This window comes from Aythya ferina, assembly GCF_964211825.1.
Source record: "Aythya ferina genome assembly, chromosome: 4".
NCBI lineage: Eukaryota > Metazoa > Chordata > Aves > Anseriformes > Anatidae > Aythya > Aythya ferina.
The window spans coordinates 47,323,440-47,345,597 of NC_140300.1; the positions used below are offsets into that span (position 1 = coordinate 47,323,440).

At 37.1% G+C, this 22,158-nt stretch overlaps 1 protein-coding gene across 4 annotated transcripts; it reads left to right on the forward strand.

Moving 5' to 3' along the window:
• The first annotated feature begins 4,271 nt into the window (after positions 1 to 4,271).
• Positions 4,272 to 18,956, forward strand: TMEM144 (transmembrane protein 144). 4 transcript variants are annotated; one of them, XM_084517135.1, is made up of 12 exons: positions 4,272 to 4,342; positions 6,512 to 6,688; positions 7,900 to 8,022; positions 8,432 to 8,531; positions 9,071 to 9,151; positions 10,626 to 10,707; positions 11,870 to 11,943; positions 12,818 to 12,936; positions 14,261 to 14,380; positions 14,851 to 14,948; positions 16,952 to 17,005; positions 18,112 to 18,956. In XM_084517135.1, exons 2-12 carry the CDS (start codon positions 6,550 to 6,552, stop codon positions 18,193 to 18,195), a joined length of 1,074 nt encoding a protein of 357 aa, XP_084373261.1. In that variant the 5' UTR covers positions 4,272 to 4,342; positions 6,512 to 6,549; the 3' UTR covers positions 18,196 to 18,956. The 4 variants fall into 4 exon arrangements, 3 of the variants coding, with proteins under 3 accessions (XP_084373261.1, XP_084373263.1, XP_084373262.1); XR_014692366.1 differs by lacking the exon at positions 16,952 to 17,005 and adding an exon at positions 17,054 to 17,159 and having other exon boundaries at positions 4,286 to 4,342; XM_084517136.1 differs by lacking the exon at positions 4,272 to 4,342 and adding an exon at positions 5,352 to 5,494.
• Positions 18,957 to 22,158: the final 3,202 nt, after the last annotated feature.

A 22,158-nucleotide genomic window follows, 5' to 3' on the forward strand; every position in this document is an offset into this window, starting at 1 on the left:
AAAAAAAAAGAACTTCTATTTTAAATTCTGTAATGAAAAGTCCTGTGAAGTATGTGCCTTCCAAAAGTGCATTCCATCCATTTCTAACTCCTGAGGGCCCTCTAGTGCACAGCAGGCAGAGGTACTGAAGAAATTCCTGCTTTCCACAGTTTTCCCTTTCTAAGAAGAGGGCCTTCTGAATTTTACATCATTTGAGAATTGCATGTTCTTGTGAGGAGAAATGAAAAACAGACAGTGGCTTTATTGTTAAATATTGTTAACATGCTATTAAACAGGAGCATGTTTTCGATTTGTGCTTTCCAAAATGAGGCACAGCAGTCACCATGCAGATGGAAAAGTCAAGGCAGTAAGATGTTAACAGCTTGTGAAAAGTTAAGCAGTGAGACAATGGCGCAGCTATGACTTCTGACTCCTTGCCTAGTCCAAGTGCAAAATAATAAAATCTCTGTTTACTGTAATTTAAACTAAAAGAGACATTCCCTGCTCCATTATTAATGCTCTAATGGGAACAGATTGTTTAAGAAAATGGTTTCTGTTTCAGATGGGTCTAATTTGGATTTATAAGTTTGTGAGTGGATTTTTTTCACTGACCTCACTTTTTTTACTTTTTGGCTAAATATGTACTACCAAGTTAAGACCAAGCTATCTAGCTATTACTAGAAAAAAAAGTCTTCATATTCTGCTTTTTCCAAGTCTGAGTTCTTAGAGGAATGGAGATCATAAGAAATCTCTCTGACACTTAAGCTCTTCTCTCAATTTTTAGTTCAAATTCAACTGGAGGGATGTGTCCCCCACACCCCTCATCCCCCTCCCCACACACACACACAAACAAAAGAGGTTAATTTTAAAAGCTCTAGACAAGTGTATCAATAATCTCAATATAGAAATGGCTACTGTTGCTTAATATCTTTCACACTTTAAAGAAGTTCCCCAATGCGGACATTGTTAGATCAGCCTTAGATGCTTGAGGGTCCTGCTGAAAGATGGATGGTCACTAGCTAGAGGTTAGCTAGCTTTGCAGCCCCTTTGACCAACCATGACCATAAATCACTTCCAGTGAGAATAGCCTCCTATATTCCATTTAATATCAGTGCAAATATCAGCAAATTTGGCAGATAAAACCAGAGCATGGAGCATATTTACACATACACACACAATCTTTTGAAATGCTTAAGACAGGCTCTCCCCTTTAAACATAAACAATGTAAAATAAACAGATCACTTAATTACACCTTTTGGATTTTATTTCCATTTACTGGTGATTTTGAAAGCAGGCAATTCAGCATGATGCTTATAACCACTGCACATCTTTCAATTAACGCAAAATGTTATATATTTTTTTTAACTTGCATTGCTAATGCCACAGAGTTGCTTGAGTTGGTAATGTAACACACTGCAACAGCTAATTTTGAATGTCTAGTTCTTGCATGTAGACTGTACCATGACCTGTCCGTGGCAATCAAGCAGTTTAGAAATACAGTCAATTCCAGTTACTAACAGCTTTCCTTAGGTATGGCATTTCCTTTAACTTTTGTAACCTATACAATCTTCCTACAGCAATTCTATAAAGGTTATCTAGAGGAAAGTATAAAAGGATTTGGAGTGTTTTTTGTTTGTTTGTTTGTTTTCATTCCTGATTCCCTTTGTAGCCTAGAAATTGAAATGCAGTGTACCCACCAATGTACAGACTTGACTGCTAAAGTTTTTTTTAGGCTTCGAGTGATTATAGCAATATTATTTCCTTTATTTTTTCATGTTCAGGAAAGAGAAGTCTTTTTCTAATGTCTTCCTGTTAAATTCTTTGGAATGCCTTGTTGCAGGAATTCAACTAAATAGGATTTAATATCCTGTTAATTTAATAGATATTTGCCTCTAAAGTTCTGGATCTTTAAAAGATAACATATTAAGACATTATTTTTTTCAGCTCTCGTGTACAGTTCCAGTGCCCTACTAGATTTCACAAAATAATCAAGACTGGAATTGTTATGGACTTGTTTGGAAAACAAATTTTTTGTTGTGTTTCAGGATCAACAAGGAAGTGTTTGCTGTTCAGGTTGGTAGTATTCTTTTTTCTTGATTTGTTACTAACCCAAAGCTGCAGCAGGGCACTAAAAGGGTGGATGGGTGGACCTAGCCAATGGCCACAAGTCACAAGCTCCCACATCCTGACTCTGGTGTTGGTAAACCACAAACAGCACCATCCACTTTTTTTAATGCTCAGCTCCATTTTCAAAATGAGAAGACAAGGGTAACCCATTTTTTATGGAGATAACAAAAATTTACTAATTCACCTTGAAGTTCTCTAAACCTCCTGTTCACATGGTTTTACACATAAGTAATGTGTATCCCATACGCAATATCCTATAGCCTTTCACCTTTCTCATCCTTCCTAACTCTAGCAGTAAAATCTCTTCCTTCTTATCAGATGTATTATTCATCTCTTTTTATATGACATCTTTCCTAGGTTTTCTGTCTTACTTCTTTAATCTACACTAAATAAAGCCTTTCACAGCAGTGAATATCATATCTGAAAAAATAAAATAAAATAAAATAAATAAAAATAAGCACAAACTACCGAGGAAAACATTTGTAACAACAAAGCAATGCAATATTAATATTAACACAAAAAGCTTCTAAGTAGCTAGTGTGTTTCCCTCCGAAAGGCCAGATTACATCTTTATTTTTTTCAATTTATCCTTCCTTCTCGCACCATTTGGTCATTTCAGTTTTAAGTGATATGGATTTTAAATATGATTAATTTCTTAGCTTTCTAAGATATCTCAGTTTGGTTCCTTCCACTGTAGTTATGACTGCAAAAGTTGCTGTGAATAGAGAAATAACAAAAGAGTTGGCAAAGAATAAAATATTCCCTATGCTGCTTTGTAGAGCATTTTGCAATGAAAGACAATCTATAAGCGGACACTTTCTATATTCAGAGAAGGCTCTGAAATTTGCCATTTTCGACTTCAGTAAATACTTTGCATTCATGGACTTCCTTCCCCAAACAGTGTTCATCTCCGATAATCTCTGATTTCAATGAAGCCAACCACTACAAATCAATGAACTGGAGTCTCTGCATAGTTAGTATTAGTTTAATTTGTACCATCAGTGCTCTTTCAACTATTATGTTGATGAGAAAATATTCCAAAACCAGAATGCTTTGAAGAAATAGCACGGAATAGAAACAGCGAGGAACAGGTGACATCAGTTCAAACCGGTCACAGACAGTAATTAGAACTGATTACTGATTATTCTTTTGAGATCTGTTCTTCCAAGTGAAACCAGAGGCAGGATTTCTGGTAAATATATTTTGTTCAACACCAAAATATTTTGAGGTCAAAACTCAACACTCTTTCTCCTTGAGCACTTGAAAGGGTGTATGCAGTTCCAGGCTAGTGGATGTGCACTTGCTTTTTATGTGCAGGCAATTAACGGTTATAAAGATTAACATTTTTTCTTAACATTTTCTTTGTTCCTAATAAAATGATGTAATATGTTGTCTTTAGAATAAAAAGCATTTCTTATTTTCTGGGCTATGTTTGCGACTTAGTATGTGATGGCGTTCCTCTTGGATGCACCACAGCTAAACTGCATTAGAGACGTGCTGCTGTTCATCTCTCAGTGTCACGCGGACAGGCGTTTTATGCTAAAGTGGCTGATACATTGTGCAGGCCTGGCTTTGCAGAGCCTATAGGAGTGAGAATTTATGCTGCTGAGGAAAAAAAAAAAAATAATAATTGTACATCATTATTATGGATAATGCAGATTTGATTTTCAAAATAGAGGGCACTGCTTTAGAAGACTCGTGCTGTGTTTTTAAGGAGGTCGATATGAGCTGGCATCTGCAAACTGCAGTCCAGCAGGACAGAGAGAAATGTTTGCTTCATGACTAAACATGCTGACTAATAGTCTGCGCTTTAATTGGTCTGGGTCAAATCCTTACAGGGAAATGGGCAAAAGCCTCTTCTTGACCTTGGTGCAGAAGATTTATCGCATGGGTTTGATTTTTGAACAACCTGGGGGCTTCCAGGAGGACATGGGAGGTGATTTCTGTACTTAGGAACAAACGCACTCCGCGTGCTGCCTGCCCAACCTGGCTGCCCACAATTAGCCGCCCATCCTTTCCAAGCCAAAGTCCGGCTTTTAGGGATTTCAGGCCAGCCCGAGGTCAGCGCCTCTCCTTTCCCCTGGCCGGCCGGGGGAGCTCCCCTCGCCGCGCTGGGATCGCCGGCGCCATGGCGGCTGCTGGCGGCCGGCCGGGGGAGCGCCCCATGGGGCGGGCCGGGGCGGGCCGAGGCGAGGGGTGGTGGCCGTGGAGGGCTGGGCGGCAGCGGCCCGTGAGGTATCATGGAGGGCTGGGGGCCAAGGGGGCACAGCCGGCATCGGGAGCTCGGGGGGGAGCCTCGAGTCCCCGGCTGCGGGCAGCGCGCCACCCCGGCTCCGGCTCCCAGCGGGAGGGGAGGGCGGGCATGGCCGGGCATGGCCGCGGAAGTGAGGCGGGGAAATGGCGGCGGGGGAAGGCTCCTCGCTGGCAGGGGTTTTGGAGGTTGTTTTGCTGAGCTGTCCAGCGCCTGGCCTGAGGGAGGGCCGGGGGGCTGCCCGCAGGGTGCACTCCTCTTGGGGCATGCTGGTGTAAACAAGGGAATCCAAATCTGGGTGGGTAGGAGCTGAGCTGCCCTTCTTTCCATGCTATTTCCATGCTTAGTGAAAATACTGCCTGAGGAACGTTTTTCTAAAGCATTTATCTCCAGGAAAAGGAGAAATATTTCTCTAGCGGCTACTCGGTGGGCTCAGTGGCACCAGAGGACATCACTGCACCACCACGGAACTGACTGGAGTCACCTAAAATGAGGATGAAAATACCCACCCTTAGCAGCAGATAGAGTATAGGAGAAGCATGCAAATAGGCAGTGTGACATGCAGCCTCTAAAAATACTAGCTAAATGAGCAATTTCAGATCTTGACAGCAGTGTGGATCTGCCTTGAGATGAAAGCTCTCAAGGGCAGGTTTCTTGGTTTCATAGCTGTCCGTAAAGACTGCAGCAGCATGTTGCTGTTGTGTTAAGTGAACACAATTACACCATAATTTGTCGTCTCTCTTTGAAACAGAACATGGTGGAGCTTTTTTGAGGAAACAGTGAAAATGCAGAACAAACATCTAGTGAGATAAACCTTTGAAGTTAGTGGGATAAGGCCAATGCATACCAGCAATGTTTTATTAACTGTGCAGCTCAGAAACCCTGAAATGCCAGGAAGGGCTACTTACTGAAGAACCCCCATCAGTAACAACAATTCCACTTGTCTCTGCTTGAAGTTTCAGATACTTCTGACATCCTGGCGACTTCAATAAGTGCCTCTGGTTTGGCATTTGTTAGCTGTAAGCCATTGGTGGCACGTATGCTGTTAGTTCATCTGGCAACTCTACAGTGAAAACAAAAGGCGGCTTTTAGTGAACCCTCTGAAAATCCCAGAACAAGACAGAGTTAGTGCCCAAGTATGTGAAAAAGTGTAGTTGATTTAATGCTGTGAACCAGTTCATTATTTGCATTGGATCATATAACCATAGAATAATTTCAGTTTGGAAGGGACCTCTGGAAGTCATCTAGTTCAACTCCCCGCTTAAAGCAGTGCTATCAGTGAAGTGCATCAGGTTGTTCCAGGCCTCGTCCAGCTGAGCTTTCTCTTGAAGTCATTCAAATTGAGTTGAAAGTTGGCCCTGGTATTTAGCCAAATTTGGAGACCAAGTGCCCAAAACCTTGGAGAGTTGCAGAGTTTTCATCAGCCTGAAAAAGCATACAGTCCCTCAGTTAACTGAAAATTGAGTTTCTTTTCCATTTTTGGTGTCATAATTCTAGTTTTCCAACTGTGCTAATCTTAAATGTGCACAATATGGAGATTTTAGAGATAAAAAGCACACAGAAAGTTCTTTTGCCCTCCAGCATTCAGATTTTCTTAGTAGATAGAAAACTGAAATATTTTTAAAGTAAAGTTTATCTGTGCATTAATAAAAACAGGCTGATAAACCACTTTAAATTTGAAAGGATATTAATATTTGATCTGCATAAAAACTCACCTAAGAGCTTAAGAACCAAGACAGGTATTCAAAGAGCTGTAGTGTAATCTGTTTTATTACTGTCTTTGACAGTGTGTGAGGGTTTTTCTTGTGCAAAAGCTACCTTGTGGCTTACTTGGACAAGTACCTTACTTGTCCACAAAAAGAATTTGATTTATTCACTCAGTGAATCAAGTTTGATGGAATGCAGATAGCTAATGTAAGTCTTTATCTATCTTCGTCACTGTTGTGGTATCACAGTATTTCTCAGCCTGTAAAGTTCATCTTTGAAGAAATCCCAGCATTATTATTTGCACTGCACTGTGTTTGTGGGTCTCAGGCAAAACAGGGCTTTCCAGCTTCTGAGGCTGAAAAGTAGGGTCTTTTAATTTGCAGGTTTCTGAATTAGATTGGTATTACTTAATACTCTACATGATTAATTCTGCTCTCTGATTTCAGAATCTGTCAAGACTTGCAGCAAAACAACCCTGCAAAAAATGATCATTGGAAAAGTATACAATAACTTCAACATCAGCAATGGAACAGATCTTGCTATTGGATTTACTTCTTCTGCAGTAGCTGTCCTTCTCTTTGGGACAAACTTTGTGCCTGTTAAAAAATATGACACTGGTGATGGTAAACTTGTTTATATTTTTACTTATTTGTTTTTTGTTGGTGTTTCTATTTTGGTGGTGCTTGGGGTTTTTGTTTTGTTTTGTTTTGCTAGTTGGAATCATATTTTACTAGCACATGTAATTGTTTCTATAAATAGGTTTATAATATCATCACAGATTTCATCCATGGAGCATGTTTCAATTTCCTCTGTCCCTGTTAGGGTATAAAGAAATAATGTATTGGTTCTCAATATGACAAATCTACTTTTACTGTATACTTCAACAATAATGATGATTTCATGAGCATTTCACAATAGAAAGCAAAATGTCCTTTCTTTTACTGTCATAGGGATTCTCTAACACATCCACTGTTATTTATACATATAAAAAAAGTAAAAGTTCTTGGACTTTGTAGATTACTGCTCTTCAAACATGGACCTAGGATAATATGAAAACAATCAAAAATGGAAATGTTGATATTTTTATCTAGTTAACCCAGTAAGAGGAAACATCACGTCTGTTTCCTACTTGGAATTTTATCACTTCGTCATTCTAGATTCATGTTGTGTTTGCATGTCTATTTGAAGCATAGTCAATTACCAGATCCCTAGAGGAATAAATCTGCCATTATGTTATCGTAATAGTATCTGCATTACAGACTGCAGAGCCTCTCTCTCTTCTTTGTGCCAAATACAGTCCTAACAAGACACGTCTGCTTTAAAGAGAAAGTGTGAGGTCAGCTGGCATAAAGTTCAATGATCTGCTTGGTTGACCCTTAGAGAATCTATGAAGATAGGAGAGATCTGTCCAAACTTTGTCGTTCTCAAATGGGTTGGTGGAAGAGCCTGAGCTCGGAGCTTTGAAGGAGTTTTGTCTTGTTCAGTCATTTATGCCAGCTGCTACTGGGGTAGTGCAAAAAACTTGCAGTAACTTAATATCCTATTTGCCAGAATTTTCAGGCATTTGAGAATCAGGGCCTGTGTAAACTTTGCCCAGCAAAGTGTCTTTTGTACAAAAAGTGCATAGCAGGAAATAGGTTGACCAAATTTTAACAGCCAACCCTAAAATGCATCCTTTGAATATATTGTAACATGATTCCCTGAAGTTCACAGGTGGCCAAGTTTCACTGTTTTGGTACCATTTAAGCTTAAAGATACTATATTAAAGAGATAAGAGACTCACACTTGCAACGTTCTACTAATTCTCTCTTGTGTGCATTTGATTTTTTCAAAGGCATGTTCTTCCAATGGATTCTCTGTGCTTCCATATGGATAGTTTCTTTGGTGGTCAATTTAATCCAGAATTGCCCTCGTTTTTGGCCTCTGGCTATGGTTGGGGGTTTTGTGTGGGCTACAGGTAAGGATTCTAATTCTTGAAACACAAAGTAATCCTAACTCATTGCAAAAACAGTCATAAAAACTTTTCCATATATAAGGTAGTTATTTGGCTTTTCCAGTCTTGGTATTAAAAAAGCTTTACCCATACAGCAAATATTATTGTGAATAATAATGTTCTCTATGCTGGATGGCCCTACTTAACGTATTTTTATTTATAAGCAGCAAATTCACACCAAAATAACTTTTAAAATGGTGTTGAGGAAAAGTCCATATTTAATTTATCTTTAAAAAACTCTATTGCTTACCAACTTGTAGTTGCCTAAATTTTTTTCCGTTCTGAACAGTCTCAGAATCTAAAGCTAAAAAGGCAGGACCACAGTCTGGCTTTTGACTGATTTATTTATTTATTTATTTATTTTTTATTTCAGGCAATGTCACAGTTGTCCCTATTGTTAAAACCATTGGCTTAGCTCTTGGTCTTTTGATATGGGCTTCTTTTAATTTGCTGACAGGCTGGGCAAGTTCAAGGTGAGTATGCTTAAGGCATACATTAGTAATCTTTCCATTTCTTTGCTAATAACAAATATTAACCAATAAAAAGGATTAATCATACATAAAAGGTATTTTTTTCCTTCTCATTGGAAAATACTCAGGTTAATTATTTTATCTTTTCATGTTTCCTCTGCCTCAGTAGGAACAAAAATGCCCGGTCATGTTCATTAACATATTTGAGTAAATAAATAATGTATTTATTTATGTCAAACTAGTACTAGTATTTTTTCTTCTACAGTATGGGCTGATAAAATAATTTAAATTAACCTTGATTTTTAAACACCCAGATTCAAAAAAAAATCAATCTCAATTAAATTAAAGACTTTTTTGTTTTTATAATAAATGTAGGTTTTTGTAAGACAACTGATGCACCAATCCATGATATAAACTAATATGTTGCTAATATAAACTTAAGCAGAAATATTTCTGTGAGTAAAGATTTTAAAGACTGTGTTTTGATTTAAGTATTTTGTATGCAGTCAGTGCAGCTAAGTGTAACTAGTTAAATATTCCAGATTTGGTTGGTTTGGAATTGACCCAGAAGAGGTATCAAGACCAGTCTTAAATTATATTGGAGCCGGGCTTTCATTATTAAGGTAAAAACTTATAATTAATTTATCTAACATAATTTATATGTAATAATCAGAGGAACAATTTAACCAAAGTGTAAAAGTATTGTAGTATTTTTTTTTGCAAATTGATTTACCCCAAAATTCATGAGTTGTCTATACCTAACTTGTCAGTGCTACATTTCAGAATGGAAGCATGCACATTTTCCAGTACAGTAGATAAATGATTATTCATAAACGCAGAAGTCTGTTTTTATGCCGGTAGGCACGTTCAAGGCAAAGCTGTGATGCACTAATCCTCTCCCTAGCCAGATCGTTCAACTGGTTCACTTCAACCAAAGTTTGAGAGGGTGCTGAAACTAACTAGAAAAACCTTGGTGAGAAAACATCTGTGAAATTTCCATTCTGACTTAACTCGGTTGTCACTACAAACCCTTCCTCTTAACAGAATATTCCCCAGATCCTTTAGGGTTCATAAAAAGCCAGAAACTATGCCTTATTTCTTGTCTCCCTGTCTACATGACCACCATCACCAATTCACAAGTAGTAACCTCATGATCTTCAGAAGGACTTCTACTTTTGTGAGAGGTACTCACAAAACAGTGGGAGTGCTGTTATTCCTGCCTGATGAATTTATGTAGCTCACCAGCTGCTTCCTCCTATTTCTGAGATACCACAAAAAGCGATCAACAAGGAAAACGATCCTGACCAAACATGTTTTCCTGGCAAGCTGCACGGGTTGCTCGGTAGAGATCAGAAGCATGTTTTTTTTATTTTAGCCTCCTATGCAGCACCTGTACATATTTGCCTAGTCCCTCCGGAGGAAGCTGGCACCTTTTTGTATCTACCCTTATTCCTTTAGCAGGAGTTGAATCACTCTTCAGATGGAGGCATTTTGCTTATGGCTATAGAAAGAATTAATAAATCATTAAAATACCTTGCTTAAAAATAAAAAACTGAATCTGTCAGTTCTGATTACACATACTTACCTGATTTCCAGGAGCAGGGTGGAAAAGCTTTCTTCATTTTATTAACTCAGTGCACTGGAGCAATCAATACCCCTTCTCCTACAAATGCATGAGGCCCTGTGGGAGCAGCGTTATCCCACTTGGATACAACAGAAAACTCAATACTATCAGTTTTCCTTGAGCACAAACCCAATTCTGTGCAGCTTTAAGTTGTTCCATATAGAATTTTCATGCAGATGTTCAGCTAATGTGGTTCAGTACAAAGGACACAGTTAACTAACACAGCTGTTGTTAGCACGTGGCTGGAACAACACACCATAAAAAAAGAAGCATTTCAATCCTATTATATAGAAGAGAGAATTATAAAGTGATAACAGGACTAATCTGTTTGTTTACTTTTGCTGAAGTCATTTGTTAAGACTGTTCAGAACAACTGCATTATAAAAATATATTGAAGTAAATCTCTGGACACTAAATGTTATGTCCTCGTGAGCTGACTTATGGTATTCATTGATGTATTCTTTTCTTCTGAGTGCTGTCATATTTCTTTTTATAAAAACTGAAGTCCAGAGTTCTTCAGCTTCATTAGAAAGAACGCCATTACTGAGAGAAACGGTGAGTACTCTGCAGTTGCTGTTCTGCATGTACATATACATGTTAAAACAAACAAAAATTGCTTAATGTTAACTGGTTTTCATAGGATATATGGTAAACTACATAAATATGCATTGATTGTATTTAATTTGTGGATCTTGTATATTTAATTAAATGTGAACAACAGAAAAGGCTTTCTTCGTTTATTGTCAGCCTTGTATATGGCTCGTAAGCCCTTATGGCAGAGGCTGTATTAAAGACAATGTGCATTTTCCTTTCTGAAAAGAAGTAGTAGTTTTAGAAGAATTTATTAGAATAGGTTTTAGCTATTAGTAGGAGAATGCTTAGAGGAAATGCAACAGAGCGTACAAGTCTTATCCACCAGATTTTTGCCTTGTTACAGAGCCAAAAGACTGTCAGGAGTCCCTGGTTCTCAGCATTGGCAGTGGCACTGGTGGGAGGCCAAAGACAGGTGCCAGACTGGGCTCCCAAAGAAGTGACAGCCAAAATTTGCAACAATAACTGGAGAAGAGCAGGCTCCCAATACAATTTCCTTTTCCTACCCTTACTGTGGTAGGTCAGTGATGCATCAAAACTCAATTGCTACCTAAACAGAGCTCCTGAGAGTTTTCTAGCTGTGCTTGGTGATCGTGATCTCTAGAGGTCCCGATCTACCAGAGCACATATCAGAAGATAATCTGCAGGACTAGAAGAAAGGAATGTTGTAGTCTCTTTACACTGCAGACAAGGGTATTATTTTCTCAGTTGGCAAATAGTCCTAGTATTCTGACAGTAACACCAGAGCTATCAACAAAAGGCAAAACTGTATCATAAATAAAACCAATACATTAAATCATTCATCATATTTAAGGAAGGGCAAGTTTTGAAAGGCAGACCTGCATGTAGATTAAAAAAAAAAAAGCTAGTGAGTGCTGTATTATGTACTAAACCCCAAATACACAGCCAAACACTTAGAAACTTTGAGGTAGATAGATCCAATTATTACTGCTTGTTTTATTTCCAAACTTATTTTTCCTTTTTATTCAGAGCATCCCTGTCAAATCTCGTTTCTCCTTCCATTATCGTTTGCTTAGAGCAAAACCGCTGTATTAATACATTTGAGATGTTGTTTTTTATTTAAAAAAAAAAAAAAGATTGAGTGAAAACTCTTATTTTTCTGCAGTCTGTTAATGCTTCTGAAGAGATCTCTGATGAGTCATGGGTGAGCAGACTTTCTCCAGCAAAAAAACGACTCATGTAAGTCATTAGCAGTTCTTCTACTGATGCAGGTCAAGTAGCCAGAGAAAGTAATATAACAGAGTAAGAACAGAATTTGTCTTCTAGTTTTCCTAGCATAGACATGTGCTAATAAATACGTTTTTAAAATATTAGCGTACTGTGCATATCTTTGCATATCTGATTAGCTGCTCAACTACTTGGATAATTTTCTTCTCACTGTTCACTCTGCTATACCAACATATTTGCAAAGTAAACAACATTTGCAAAGTAAAGAGCAATAGGAATTAAGTACGGAGCTGTTTTGTAGCACCCCACCATAGAAAGAGGCCATGCTTCCAGGTGTGGCTTCCACATGAGTACACATGGAAAAGGCATTGCAGCATGGTTAGGAGACAGGAGAAGTGGTCCAGGGTGGAAGCAGCAGCTAGCAAGGAGGCAGTTTGGGGACTGGAGACAGCAAGGACACAATCATCTGGAGGTGGAGAATGGGAGCAAGGAGGAAAATAATGATCCTGGAAATCATTATAAAGAAAGTACAGACTGAAACAGTGGAGCTGAGAGTGGGAGTGTTTTAACTTTATTTTTGTTAGTTTTCCCCCAGCTTCTCTTTTAGGCAGTATTGGTTACTTGATGTCTCTTGTCATGAATGTAGATTGCAGATTATTGGGACAGGAGTTGTCTGTAGTACTTGGACACAAAGTGCAGGAAAACTGAATTACTGTTATGAAAATTTTTTACACTAAAAAAAAAGTGCTAAAATACGTTATTTTTATAGCATTGCTACCAATTTTTGTAAATTTTCAGGTTTTAACTGCAATACTGTATGTCTTGTGTAGTGTCTACTTCCCTAATTTACAGTAGGATTTTTTCTCTTTTTTTGTTCTTTTCAAAGAGGATGTAGCCTAGCTGTAGTGGCTGGAATACTGTATGGTTCCAGTTTTGTACCAGTACTTTACATCAAGGACCATGGAAGAAGAAATGAAACTATATACGCAGGAGCAAGTCAATTTGGTAAAGGCTAATAGGTCACTTTTACTTTATTTCATTAATATGTTGTGGTTTTCTGCTTTCATAAAGGCACGGAGTGAAATTCTTCATACTGCTGGAAATACACAGTGGCAACTTACTAGTTCTGTACTAGTTCAGTACTATGTTACATGTTACTGAGTTGTTATTATAATGCTAGCTCTCCCTTTTTCCAAAAGGTGAATTAAACCATTAAAACAATAGCAGTAAACAGCCAAGAAGATGCCATATTTATCTTACTTAACACCTTCTGAAATGTAGCTAACTCTCAAAATACCAAGTTCATATGTCAGGAATATGAAGGGCAAAAGCTTATTGATTGCTAATTTAGTAAAGGAAAAGTAGAAGGTTGAATATAATTGATGAGCAGAAGAGATATACAAAATTTCAAGTAATCATGTCAGTTTTGTATTTGAAGCCTTTTAATATAGTTGTAATAGCTATTTTCAAAACATTTCTCAAGAAACATTTTCCTTAAGATTTAGGACATAATCTATCAAGTAATACCAGTGGCAGCTTAAGGCCCACATTCCACTGAGACAGCACAGTGTTGCCATTAACCAATGCTTATTGTAATGGATACATTTTCTCTTGGATATAGCAATTTACACACTTCCAAGCAAGACAAAACAGCTGTTATCATTACTGTATCTGTCTTTCCTGATGAGGAATTACAGGTCCAAGGAGACAGAGATCACCTTGCTACATGGTTCTTCTCTATCATGTTTAAGATGCTCTATTTAGTGCTTATCAAATCCGTAAGGGATTTGTAATTGTTAATAAGTATATTGGTCAAAAATGTGATGCATTCTTCAAGATAAGGAAAGGACAAAACTGCTATGTTTATCTTGCTTTGTATGTGCAGTTGTCTTGCCTTTAAAAGTACAGCATAACGAAAAGAAGCAAGGCTTTACAGTGAATGTAAATGTAGATAGTTACGAGAGGATGTAATTATGTAATACCCCTCCCCGCAGTTTTGTAGCCTCACACAAGTATTTTCTTATGCTTTTAATAAATGAATTCAGTAGCCTGACTAATAGAATTACAAAAATAACAACTCATAGAAATGCATAAAAGCTTCTGATAAATGCTAGGGTCAATGTAGCATTTAATTCATATTTAATATGATATGTATGATTGACAAAATCCATCCAGAGCCAGACTGTTAGCTAGGCTCATAGCCACAATTGAATTTAAATTGTGGCATCTTACCTGTTTTTGTTTTTGTGAATGCTGTCACTGAAATAAATTTAACTAAAATTATGAACTGGTGTTTTAGACTAATACAGTTTTGCAATTTCTCCTTCAGATTTAGATTATGTTTTTGCACACTTCAGTGGAATATTTCTTACAAGTACCATCTACTTTTTGATCTACTGTGCTGTCAGGAAAAATAAGCCTATAGTTTATCCCCAAGCCATACTGCCAGGTATGTTTGTTAAATTAGGAATTCATTTTGGTTACTTCTTCTGATTCTTTTACAGTGATTAGTTCAAGCTATATAATGGAACTGTAGTTAGCCTCTGAAGTCTCGTCATTTCGATTTTTGTCTGTTCAGAAAGATCAGTCCTACTAGGTTAAGTAAGATCAGGAAGCAATGATATATTTTTGTTCTAATCTGAAATGTGACATTGCAAACAATGCATTTTCAAAAACTCACTCTGTCAGAAAGTAGAGTATGTTGCCCAGGAAATTGCAATCTTTAATTATAATTTCCTACTTCAGTTGGAGTAGCTGATTTTATCCCTTGAGACTTGGTTTAGATTCTCAGAGCCAGCTTGTTAAAGTTATTAAATAATAAACTATTAAATTTCTGTATTATGCTATTAATAAAAATATTTCACAGATTGCTGTCTATACTTTGCTGTACGTGCTTTTGATTTGGATTTATTTTTCTAGGGTTTGTTTCTGGTGTGCTTTGGGCAATAGCCAATTGCTGCTGGTTCATTGCCAATAACTATCTCAGTGCTGTGGTCAGCTTTCCAATAATTACCGCAGTAAGTATATAAAAAAATAAAATCTGTGACTAGAAATGCAGATTTCCCTCCCCCCCTCCCTAGTAGTGAAAATTAAGTTGAAATTTTGACGTGTCCAGATAATTTTTTTTCCAAATGTATACATTGCGTGTTCTTTTACTTGTCTGCACTAGCATTTGGTTTTTGGGCGGAAGTTAAGATAATGTGACAAGCACCATCTTGGCCAGTGCCAAGCATAAAAAATAGGAGCTGAAGGTGTCGGTCTTCAGGTTATATAAAAACCAGTACTCTTTAGCCAGAACTATTGTCAATATTAAATACTGAACTGAGGTGATAAAAAGAAGAAAAGTTACTTGCTTTCATCCCAGCAAGTATCTGTAGTTCTGGACTTTTTCATTTGTGATTTTTATATTTTATCAGTCATTTTTCTTAATTAAGTTAGATATTTTTTATTGTCACACTTTTCAAATACACCAAACATTCTGTATGGCTGAAAATAATTTTCTTACAAAAACACAAGGAAAATAGGTTGGCCAATTTTGCCTGTGTTATTCCTGCTTATAATACTGTACCTTTAAAACACTGTTAATGTTCAGAAGCTGCATGAATTCCATCACTATGTAAAAATAAATTTTGCCTTTATTCTCTTGCCAGTCTGCTAGATGGTGCTGCAAAGCTAGATAACTTCTGGCAAATTAGAGTTCATGAGTATCAAAAACAAAGTTCTGCTGAACAGCTGTATTTTGGAAGCAAACTAATGAAACAACATTAATAGGGATTAAGCTTTGCCTCAAGATGCAGTGAATCAGAATAAACTCTGCAGTATGCAATGAAAAAAAAAATACTTGGGATCATTCTAATTAGGAACTGAAGGATTAATAGAAAGAAGCTTTAGTAACTTTGTTTATCAGTATACCTAAAGGGGAGGGGTGTAAAATAACTAAATGAAAAATTGTAAGGACAGCAATGATGAGAAACTGCTTATCTGTGCTGCAGTTTTAGAACTGTTGCTTTACTTCACCCTAGAGAGAACTTCAAACAACATCCCTTTAACAATTTGCTTCATTTAATAAATGCATTCCTCTAGCAATGTAGGTTATCTAGAAAGCGAAGTAACACCTTAGTTTTTATTTAAATAATATTTAGCAATTTAGGCAATGGCATGCACAAACACATTCAACGTAATACTCTGTTTCCTGCTGGCCTAAATTTATGTCCCATCGGGTGTACTGAAGATGGTGGGAGTAAGATCACTGTCCAGACATCTGTCAAGTGTTTCTGAGAGCAGCTGTAATGGGAAGCATTCACAGAGTTTTCGCTTCATATTCAGATAATATTTTCTCATCGGTCATGAGAATTCAGATCATTGCTCCCACAGGAGAAAAACTGTATTACTGGGGGTGCCTGGAAATTATCACTGTGAACCTCTTGTTTTCTATTAGCTAGGAAATGTGTAAGACACCATCACAGAGAAACAGCAGTTTTCCTGGCCTGTCTTATCTGTCTGGCTTTGTGTTTTGTCCAGATGGCTAAAATACAGGAAATACATTCATGTTCCAGTTTCGTGATACCATACTGAGCAATAAAATCAAACTTTTCAAAAGTGGTTAGTCGTGGTAATAGAGGAAACATTAGCAATATCCTTGGTGGCTGCCAAGAAACCTGAATAGACCTCTGAAACAGGGTAACAAATGAAAGTCTGTAGAGTTTGAACTAAGGTGAGGCATATTATTTAGAGCCTACTAAAAGAACATATAACAGCCAGTGCAGACTCCACAGCTTAATTTAGGAAGAAATTATGCCCTCTCATAAAAAAATAAATTAAAAAAATCTCGTTAGCCCTTCTTGAAGAATTTATTGTGTCTTTGTAGAGACTTCAGTATGTTTATGCTTTTGCCATGAGTACTGTACAGAATGGAGAGGCCTAAATTTGTGATCCAGATGAAATACAACCGCCCTAAAAACAATAATAGGAAGGTGGCACACTTCACATTTGTAATGTACAAGTGAATCTTATTCTTTAGGGTCCTGGCCTTGTTGCTGCAGCATGGGGAGTCCTCGTATTTAAAGAAATCAAGGTAATCTTACTAGGTCTCTTACCTTGTCTCTCTTCTCCTTGTCTCTAGTTCTTAGAACAGCATGATTTGGTATATAGCTGTATCCGTTAGATTTCCTTACAAATACTACATTATGAAGCTGAAAATCATGTCATGCAATGCCACGTTTTCCAAGGTAAACTTTGAACAATTTTTACAGGAATGCCGATTTGAATTCCATGACTATTAGCAGCAGTGGGAGTAAATGAAGACTGCAGCAGGGTCAGGATGCCAAGCATAGCCTGAAAACAGTATTTATTTGAGCTAGCTTTCAATGAGGGCAGGGGAATGAGCAGTTGTCGCAGTAATCACGTAGACCAGTAGTTAAGGAATTTAGGGTCAGATTCTCCAGAGGACCAAAAAATTAGGCTGAGGACAGTACTGATTACAGTACAATGTAGAGATTGTTAAACTGATATAGCAGCGATAACACAGAACGGGGTAATTTACTAGATCTTAACATGGCTGAAATTATTTTTCAAGCGGAATTTGAAGCATAGGAGCGTAGGTCTCAGGTTCCTGTAACTAGTCTGGCCAAGATCCATTCATGTCTAATTTGCCATTACAGATTATATCTGATATTTCTGGTGACTGTAAAATGCGTTAGGCATCCTTGGAGCAGGAACTAGAAGTCCCCTCTCCCTCACTGCAGACAAATGTTGCACCACACTAGAAGACTGTCATGTTTATTATCCAAATCTTTATGACTCACTAAGTCTTTCAACTTTTTCATACATTTTAGAATAGTCTCAGCATAGATGCTTACTATTTAAATATCATCTGAAAACAGACAGAAGTCCCTTAAAAAGACTTAAAAAGAATTGATGAATTAATTTTATGAATGTTTCACTAAGTGCATGGCATCATAGATTGCTTGTATTGAATCGCTTTGAACAACAAATCTTTCAAATGTTGTATGAAATAAAACGCTATAAAATACATTGTATGAAGTAAAATGCTAACATTTCATATAATAGGTGCATTCATTTTTGTCATAAATTAAATGAAACTTTATTTTACTTTTTTTTTGTGAAGTGGTACCTATTATGACATAATATTTTTCTTTTTCTCTCCACTTGGCTGTCCAGGGACTGAAAAACTACATGTTACTCTCAGTAGCATTTTGCATCATTTTGGCCGGATCACTCTCCACAGCTTTTTCTAAAGTTTGAAAGGATCTTCTTACCAGCAGATGGTGCTACTGTCTAGGACATTGATGGTGGTTATTTCCAAATATACAATAGGTTATTTCCAAAATGTATGTCCAACATTTACCCTAACTTTCTTTGGGCAGGTAAAAATCATTCCCACATAGTATGAAAGAAAATCTGGAAATGTTTGTTTCTGCATCTTTTGGAAGAGCGATGATATCAAAGGTGTTCTTTTAAATAAAGCTCAATGATTTTATATTTACTGATTTTTCTGGTTTAGGTATGAAGCTCGCATCACTGTAAGTTCCAGTTCCTTTCTATGATAATGGGTTAAAGTGATATTGATTTTTAGTCTGTTAGTACTCTGTATAGCTAATTCATTTTATTCCAAAATTCTGTCTTGCTGACTTGATTATAACATGTCTTGAAATATTCTTTGATGTGAAACAGGTTTTGTTGTTGTTTGTTTGTTTTTTATTTGTTTGTTTGTTTTGTTTTGTTTTGTTTTTAATTTAGAGGCATTGATCTTTAAAGCCATCAGTTTACATAAAAGCTTTATCTTCCAGTCACATCAAAATTTTAAAGGAAATACAGGGGAAAAAATATATATAAAAAAAAAAAAGTAACATAAATTACTAGTGTTTGCTGCAGGTGCAAGAACATTATGTTGAAATCGTGACCATAATACAAATAGTTGGGGATTTTGTTGTTGTTGTTGTTTTTGTTTGTTTTTTAATTGAGTTGTATTGAATTTTGCAAATAAACACATTTTCTGAAACCAGTGATATTGCAATGTGAGCTAAGCATGTAGTTCACAGTTTGTTTCCAGATTATTTGGGGCATTTTCTGAATACTTATTACTTACTTTTCTTTTCCATGTATTACAATCAAAGCTTAAAAATTACATATGTTGAAGTATCATGCTAAAATTACTAAGACTTTTTTCTACCCTAAGCAATGCCATCTATATCTAAATCACTTCTGACAGTTGTTATCAAACTTGTTTATTTAAAAATAGTAAAGTGGTTTTACCATGTTTTTAGGCAAACTACCCAGTTCTAAGTATCCTTCCAGCTAGAAAAGCTCTAATGTCCAAAGGAAATTCAATGTGAGCAATGTTATATCTGCTATTCAATGACCACTGCTGACATGGAGAACCGTTTGTTTTCTTACTCATCACAGCTTTCACACATGCAAAGCATGTTGTCTGAATCCACCCTTAGTCTTCTCTTCCATGTATTAGAAAAGTCCAGTTTCTGCACTTCTCACTTGTTTGGAATAGGTGCCTCATTCTTTTTACTTCTTCCTGAACTCACTAAGTAGACTCAGTCTGCCTAGAAAAAAACAGACACAACACTCAGACTATAGTCTTACAGAAAACCAGAACAGCAGCAATAGGATTATTTTTTTCATCTAATTTACAAGCTGTCCATGGCCATACATGATAGTATGATGCTTTTTGCCAACACAGCTTGGTATTGTAAGCATGTCTAGATAATATTCATGATTTCACCTTCCTTCTTTTCCACACCTCCTTGTCTACTACTTGGCAGATTTTATCTTAGAAGTGTTGCTTCACCCCCTTTTCTCCAAACCATTCCTATCTGAGTGTCAGAATGTGATGTCTGACAGGCTTTTTTCTCCATCAGGCATTTCTCCACTTTTGCTCCATATGTTAAGTCTGGCCTTCAACAAATTTGCAGCATTTTCCAGCCTGTTGTTATTTACAAATTTAATAAACATGATCTCTTAATTATTCTAAATCATTTATGAAAATGTTGTATGGTATTAGCCTGTACTCTCTGTTTTTGTTGGAATCTAAAGCAATACGTATTTTGACTCTGACAGGAACTGATTGCTCTCATGAGTACAATTTCTCTTACGGTGATTTTATTTAGATTGCATTCTCCCAGCTTATATGTAACATCTGATATAGCTGCTGCAGTCAAGATGTATGATGTGTACCACCCACAGGCCCTGCTATTGCAGAGAAAGCAGGTCAGTTTGACTCAATTTCTTCTTGACAAGTCCTTCTTGGCTGTTACTTACCTAACCGTTACTGTATTGACTCTGACAAGGAAGAGTACTTTGTTCAAATGTTTTTGAAAGAACTTGAATTAAATTGGACATTTATGATTTCCCTGGATGTGCTTCCCTTCAACTCCTGTATTCCTGGAATGACCCCCTATGCCAGAAAATTGCTAATAAACAAAGGATTGGCAGAAACAAAAGACTGTTTTCAGGCTCCTCTGCTTTACAGGCATACTTTAATATGTCAGTTCTTTGCCAGTCAGTATTGAGTTCTTATGTCAACATTTGGAATTGTGTTAGCACTGACTGTGACCTGTTCAAGCAGGACTGAAGGAACAACAAGGGTGCTGGGCACTTCAGTTTATAATGTCATTTTTGTATAGAGACAAATTCTCATTTATTTCCCAACATACTTATGAACACTTAGAATGCACGAAGCTCACTATTTTGCTAGAACAATTACAATGCATTACAATGTTTATAAAAAGAGTGTGATTTTAGCACCAGTCCACCTTGACATGCCAATGGAATTGCTCAGAAAGGCTCATCTGTTTATTTTACTGCCTCTAGGCCACCTTCCACATTCAATTGAAGTCTGCAGGTACAGTCTACACTATTCAATGAAGGATGTTTTTCACTAGTTTGTGTTAAATGAATTAGTAAGGCTGTAGTATGAAAAAATGGTGGAACAATGTTCAACCAAACCTCTCAGGAAGGGGAACTGTGTCTGGGCTTGGAGAGTGAACTAGCATGCTCACACTACTACTTTCTGGGTAGAACTAGCTTCTAAGTGTAAGACCCATATTGTACAATGCGTCTTTCAGACCCCAGAGATCCCTCCAGCAACTTCAAGGAAGAAACAGGAGCAAGCAGGGTAAGGACTAAGGTTAAAAAGCAACATGCAAGATATACATTGTGTGAATAAAAACTAAGCATCAGAAAAACAAAGATAGATTTTTGTAACAGAGCAAAGCTCTGGTGGTAAGGGAAAAGAACAGGGGCATATGAAGCTGTGTGAAGTTGCATCGAGTTCAGGTGCATCACATTGCAGAAGCAGTATGGTGCCTCCCAGTCACCTTCTGCAGCTGGGCAAGTCACAGTACCTGCTGGAGAGCCAGTGCAGAGGGACCATCATGCAACTGCTGGTCAGCCTGCACTAGCTCTGCTCTGCTGCACCAGCTGTGCTCTGCAATCTGTCCTCAGCTGTGCAAGGAATAAGCAAGCAGTGGTGCTTAAGCTGAATCACTGTGGGACCTAGTTTACCCTTAACCATAACCAAACGCATTAGGCTTTGGCTACCTCTGCACTATCCTGTTTTCTTTGGTGCTGTGAATATCCTGAACGTATGTGTCTTGGGTTCTTCAGATTTTTATTGACTTTCTTGATGGATGCTCAATGTTCAGGTCTGGTATGGGCCCAGGATTTGATTACTGAATATGATTTGATTATGGGAAACAATAGGGAACAGTTAAATCTACCAGGGCAGGAACACCTTTAAATTTTCCCATTTCTACAGAGGGCCAGTTGGCTTTCTGAAACAACTCCCCAAAAAGTTCACTCCTGTCCACAGAAATCACCATGTATGCAATTTGATGCAGTCCACAGTCTGTATTGTAAAGCTATCAGATGTGAAAACTTAATTGCTTATTGCTAACACATTAATTACAATTCTTGTTTTTGAAGGCTCAAGTACTAGCTTTATTAAATGCTTTCTTAACAGATATTCTATTGGATTTGTCTTGCCAATAGAAAAAAAAAAAAAAAAAAAAAGAGGAAAAAAAAAAGAAAAACACCTCTTTGCAGCTCTTTTCTGTGAAAAATCCCTTATGGTAATGCATCAGGATTTATGGTTTAAATATGTATTTATTCCAAAATATTTTCTCCTGATGTTCACTTGGAATATATTGGATAAATATTCCACTCATTTCTGAGATTTTCTTGTTATTGAAGTTT

Excerpts from the sequence above, each read along its gene's own strand:
- TMEM144 (XM_084517135.1), top strand. The coding sequence starts at position 6,550 with ATGATCATTGGAAAAGTATACAATAACTTCAACATCAGCAATGGAACA. Across the intron at positions 8,023-8,431 it reads GGGTTTTGTGTGGGCTACAG|GCAATGTCACAGTTGTCCCT; the intron begins GTAAGGATTCTA and ends TTTTTATTTCAG. Across the intron at positions 14,381-14,850 it reads TCCCCAAGCCATACTGCCAG|GGTTTGTTTCTGGTGTGCTT; the intron begins GTATGTTTGTTA and ends TTATTTTTCTAG.